This window comes from Gambusia affinis, linkage group LG04, assembly GCF_019740435.1.
Source record: "Gambusia affinis linkage group LG04, SWU_Gaff_1.0, whole genome shotgun sequence".
NCBI lineage: Eukaryota > Metazoa > Chordata > Actinopteri > Cyprinodontiformes > Poeciliidae > Gambusia > Gambusia affinis.
The window spans coordinates 25,409,352-25,415,351 of record NC_057871.1 but is presented as its reverse complement, the minus strand read 5'-3'; the positions used below and the strand labels follow the sequence as shown (position 1 = coordinate 25,415,351).

Here is a 6,000-nt window from a genome sequence, read left to right as displayed (position 1 = left end):
CGTTGTCGGCAGGATTCGAACCTGCGCGGGGAGACCCCAATGGATTTCTAGTCCATCGCCTTAACCACTCGGCCACGACAACTGTTGTACTACGTCATCAGTATATGCCTTCATAAACCGGATGATACCACGTGTTTAATCTTTTTATTGAATATGTGTTTATCGATATGTAACAGCAGCGTTATTGGTATTGGCTCTGTCAGAAAGCAAACTTTAGTTAGCTTGTCTGTTGAGCTGCTATTAAGAAAGGATACGAAGTACATTGTCAAAATGTAATGTATCTATGTAAATTCAGTAGAAAATAAAAATGGATAATGCAACTGTGTAAAGAAAAAAATAACTTTGATATGTGAAAGTGTGAATGGGATAAACTTTAATAAGTTCTTTAAGTCTAGCTCGGTGTCGTTGGCTTCGCCGTACGTGACGATAATGGCGTCGAGGCTGAAAACATACTATAAGAGATTATTGCAGTACATAATCAACAATATATCTGGCCCACCTGTGTTTGCATCCGTTCATACAAGCAGTAAACGGCTAGTTAAGTGCACTTAGCGTTAGCATGGATAAGTAATTTTATGAACTACGGCTATTGCGTCTGTTGTAGAATAGAGTCACGTGACCGCGAATTAACTCAGGTTTGGCAGCGTCAAGCTGGAAGTGACAGCCACTTCTCCGGAAGAGCTCCAGTAAACATGTTGGAACTTCATAGTTTCAGACTTCTCCCTATATTGATTTTAATTTGTAGGAGGCGCAATAAGTTGTTCAAATTAATTCAGTTAATTATATATACATTGCTGTACTATTTTTATGACTATTATCAGTTCTTAAACACTAATGGGAAAGAGGCTTACTTCCGGTTTCAACGTTACTGCTTGAGTGTAACTTTACGCAGCTTTGAGGCCTGCTGTGTTTTCAACGGAGGGAGAGTCGAGAAGAAAAATGGCGTCTGCAGGCGACTCGGAGCGGGACACCGGCCATTCAGTTTAAGCTTTCCTCCTTTAAACTGAGACCCGGGCTCTGTGAGGACCTATTGAGAACCGTCGCCGGACCCGCTATTTTCGTCCTCCCCGTTTTTCTCCGGAGTGTGCGCCTCTTTCGAGCACCGAGATTGAAGCGGAACATAGCTTCTCTCCTACAATGAGGGGGAGAAGAGGAAGGCCGCCCAAACAAGCAGCCGTGATGCGGGAAAGCTCACCGGGGCCAGTCCGGGGCTCTCGGGGTGGCAGGACCAGAGGGATGCGTGGACGGGGAAGAGGCAGAGGACGGGGCCGGGGACGAGGAGGAAGTGGCGGTGTTTGCAGCATCGGTTCCGTGGAGGTGGATACTGATATCTCCGGCCGAGAGAACTTTCATTCGTCGCGGGGCCGAAGGAAAGTTGGAGCCTCCATAGCAGCGGCTGCAGCGGCATCGCGGGGCAGAGGAAGGGGTAGGGGGTCCAGAGGTGGCCGCGGCACTAGAGGCGGAGTGAGGCGACCTCAAACCAAGGTGGTCTACGACGACAACAGCGACGAGGAGGACGATAATTTAAGCTACCGTTCTGACGAAGACGAATTGAACGACAATCCGTCGTCGGATCTAGAAGATGAGGAGGCCTTGGGAAACGAGTCTGACTATCTGGAGGACCTACCAGATGATGAGGATGCCAGCTACTGTACTGAGAGTAGTTTCAGAAGCCACAGCACGCTCGGAAGCACCCCAGGTACGTCGGTCTGCAAGTGCACGCAGTTAAGCAGAGCACGTTTGCAGCACTTACAGTGTAAATTTTATTTTTAGCTCAAAACAGAAACGAAGCCGCATTGTTCAAAATGGAGCTGGCACTCAGAAACGGGCCTTTGTTTACCGTGTGCTCTACGGTCCGCTATCCTACAGATCTGACCCCGCGCTCCGACGGGCTTCGGTATTTTTAACTTTTGTCAAATCAGCACATGTTTTGTTTTTGTTTTGAAAGCGAACGTGGTCCTGCTGATTTTACTTCGCGTTCGCTCGCGCCTCGTCTTTAATTTGTTTACATAAGCGTGGAGAGACAGGATGCATGAACTCTCTCGTACACTTTATACGAATTCCATAGAGTTATATACAGTAAATATTATGCATTTAAATTTAGATTTTTGCACCGTAGTAATTCTCTGGGCGTTGTTTCTAGGTGTAGCTTACAGACTTGAATGCATTTTAAGTTCTTAATAAAACTTAATTACACTTCGCAAAACAAGTGTTACAGGTAGAACAATTTTTTACTATAATTTTATTTTCACAATACGTAAAACTGCATGCTGTTACGGACTCTGTGTTAGATTCCATTATTCATTTTTACCGACTACTTGATTCTATACATGATATTTAAAGCAGGGCACCTTTTCCCCCCCACATGTGGCAACCTCTAATTTATAAAGCGGCGCACCGTAACCATAGTGACGGTGTGAAAGCTTGCCGTTTTCACGTGGACAGTTATGGACACTTACGTTGATGAAGCAATTAAGATGTGCAATTGAGACTATTTTACGTAATATGGTATTTACTAATGCGACTACGGCAAGTAATTACACACGAGCTTTCTGTGACCTAAATCTTTTTTTTTTTTTTTTTTTTTATTATTATGTTTCAGTGACTCATGTGATTTCTGTTTTCTTTCTGTCACACTTCACCACAGACTTAGATGATTCTGAAATGGTTCAGGGATTACACACATTTCTCTCCCGTTCCAGCGTGACCAGGATGTCTGACTTTTTATTTTATTATATATATTATATATATGTATGTATGACAATACTGTTGTCATAGGCCTGTCAGGATAACAAATTTTGCTGGGCGATAAATTGTCCCAGAAGTTATTGCGATAAGCGATAATATTGTTGTTCAGAGACCATTTTCAAATAATGTAACGGTAATGGCATAAAAATGCAAGAACTCATTGTTAAAGGTCAATAAGCGTTAAATTCTAACACTTGACCTAGTTTGTCTTAAATGGAAAACATTTAAAATATCCAAAATAAATAAACAAAGCAACAGAAACAACAAATAAAATGAAATTTGAAGTCTCTATAAACTAAATTGTCCTTCAAAAGAAAGGGATGGATGAGACCAAAGCACCAGACTGAAAACTTTTATCATCCGGTTTTTAGTAGAAAGAGAAACGATAAATCATGCAAATAGAAATTATTGAGCTTGCTTTAATTTAGCAAGCGATTAATTGATTTATTGTTTATCGTGACAGGCCTTGTCATACTCAAGTAACATGGCTTTATGAGAATATTATTTAAACCACAATGGTTATTGAAAAGGAATTACCTTCATCAGCAGCGAGGCCACAAAGGTTGGTTGTGCCCACTTTTTTTTTTTTTACTACATTCAAATATCTAATGATGGGCTTATTGACAGGCGGGATTAAATTATTCATACACCTGGTAGATTCAGATTTGAAGTAATGTTTTATTTGGACTGGCATATTTCCTTTGGCTGAAATTTTTTGTTTGAAAGAATCAAAAGTATCAGTGGAGACAGGCAGCAATCTTATTAGTAATTTGCTTTTCCAAGAATACTATGTTTTCTCAATATGCCATATTTTCAACATAAATAAAAACATGGAATCATTGTACCTTTGTACATTATTATTCTAAGTTTTGTTTTGGGAAAATAACTTTTTAATTAAATTCTTCCAAAATTATGAATAATTCAGAACCTAACTGCTATTATCTATCGGCTGTGACTGTGTCTAGAATTAGAAACAAATGCATGCTGATAAACCATGTTGCTGCTGCAAGTTTTATTGATAATTCAGCTATATTGCCTAACGGCAACAAAAAAACAAAAAAAACAATCGACTTGCCTTTTTGTTTTCTAAACAAAATCACAGCTCCACATTTATGCGAGTGAAGGGTTAACTTGGTGATCACTGTAAGTCAGGTGTTTGCTTTAGCATGCATATTTGTAAAACGCCAGGTGTCTAATCAAACCTTTTCGTTTTCGAGAGACACATTTTACTTCTGGAAAAATACGGAGAAGATGTGACATAGAAAAGGATGGTTTTGCTCCAGCTTGTTTGACGTAAATGTTCCTCTTTTCTGTGAAGTCTCGCCTGCAGCACATCACCTTTTCTGTTCTCATCCGTAAAACCCTAAAACACTCAGTGCCAGGTAGGGTGTGTGTGTGTGTGTGTGTGTGTGTGTGTGTGTATTTTTAGCCCAGCTCATGCTTAGGTGATAAATAAAATTAGGTGTTAAACTCATCTCAACTGTTTGGTAACACAGTTGATCAGGGCCCTGACTTGGAAAATACAGAAATATTAGTTTTATTTTAAAATTATTTTTAATAACAGTGATGTTATTTTTGCTATATTTAGATAGCTGTTTCTTAGTTTGTCTCCCATAAGACACTGTAGAATATTTTCGATATTTTTTTAGGCCTGTCGTGATGAGAAATCTTGCTGGATACCAAATTGTCCCAGAGATGATTGCGATAAATGATAATATTGTTGTTTTGAGACCACTTTCAAGTAATATAATTATAATGTCATGATAACGCAAGTACGGCTTCACAAATATCAACATACTTTAATTTTGTAAAGAACACTTGGAACAGAATCTGGAAGATATATTAAATATTCAAAATAAAATAAGAAAACATAAATGGATTATGAAGTTTCTTTATTTATACATTCATTTATTTATTCATTTATTCACCAATTAGTGCACAGAGAACAAACATTACAGTCCAGCAAAAGGAATTGATATCTGTTAACAAATTTGCCTTTCAAAAAATATTGATCATCTAAATGAAAATTTTTGAGTTCCTTTTAATTTTTCATGCGGCTAATTTAGTTATTCTTTATTATAAATGGGTTTCTTCTTTCAGCATTTATTTGTTTATTAAAATGTAACTAAGGCAACTGCAGTCACTCACTGATTTTGCTGTATGTATGAAGAGGCTATGAGCATTCACGTGTTGCAGTGTATAAGAAGGTTAACTTTGGTATTGCATCCTACCCTTCTCCCCTCCTGACGACTCTCTTTTTACTCGTTGCAGGCCGGAAACGGAGTCGTGCTCCGCGGCCTCGCTCTCCGCCTCTCGAGGCGAAGGACATTCCCCCCTTGGAGCTTCCCAAGACCTCCGAGGACCTCCTGGTTCCTACCACGCAGCTACTCAACGTGTCCGCCGTCTACGAGGTGCTGCGCAACTTCGGCACGGTGCTGCGTCTCTCCCCGTTCCGCTTCGAGGACTTCTGCACGGCATTGTCCAGCCAAGAGCAGTGCACGCTGCTGGCCGAGACCCACACCTCTTTGCTCAAAGCGATCCTCAGAGAGGAGGACACGTCCAACACCACGTTCGGTCCCGCTGACGTCAAGGACTCGGTGAACTCCACGCTGTATTTCGTGGACGGCATGACCTGGCCGGAGGTGGTGCGGGCGTACTGCGAGAGTGACTCGGAATACCGCCACATCCTGCCCCTCCTGGAGAACGAGGATTACCCGTACGAGACGCTGGAGAGCAAAGTGAAAGTCCTCCAGTTTTTGGTGGACCATTTCTTGGCGACCAACATCGCCCGCGAGGAGCTGATGTCAGAGGGCGTGGTTGCGTACGACGACCACTGCAGGGTGTGCCACCGGCTCGGCGATCTGCTGTGCTGCGAGACGTGCTCGGCTGTTTATCACTTGGAGTGCGTGAAGCCTCCCTTGCAGGAAGTGCCGGAGGACGAGTGGCAGTGCGAGGTCTGCGTGGCGCACAAGGTGCCCGGCGTGGCGGACTGCGTGCCCGAATTGCAAAAGACCAAGCCCTTTCTTCGTCAGCTACCGGTTGGCTTTGACCGGCACCATCGTAAATACTGGTTCTTGAATCGCCGGATTGTTGTGTAAGTTCACAGTGTTCATAAGCAGCGATCTGTTTTCTAAATTCAAGTAGGATTCAGAAGAGCTGATGATTTCGATGTTGCACACTGCAAGTAGAATGTATCAAAGCACATGAAAGTTATTAGTACTACTTGCAGAAATAAATTTGGTAACAAAAACA

General features: G+C 41.9%; 1 protein-coding gene and 1 non-coding gene across 4 annotated transcripts in view; one reads left to right on the top strand and one right to left on the bottom strand.

Moving 5' to 3' along the window:
- trnas-aga lies at nucleotides 1–82 on the bottom strand. The gene has a single exon. It is a non-coding gene; the product is annotated as a tRNA-Ser (tRNA).
- An 819-nt stretch (nucleotides 83–901) lies between these two features.
- Nucleotides 902–6,000, top strand: part of LOC122829377 (nucleosome-remodeling factor subunit BPTF-like) — a 46,353-nt gene continuing 41,254 nt past the window's right edge. For all 3 annotated transcript variants that reach the window (XM_044113871.1, XM_044113870.1, XM_044113872.1), the window contains exons 1-2: nucleotides 902–1,699; nucleotides 5,020–5,842. In XM_044113871.1, coding sequence (XP_043969806.1) covers nucleotides 1,138–1,699; nucleotides 5,020–5,842 — 1,385 coding nt within the window. In that variant the 5' untranslated portion in view covers nucleotides 902–1,137. The remainder of the gene's footprint in view (nucleotides 1,700–5,019; nucleotides 5,843–6,000) is intronic.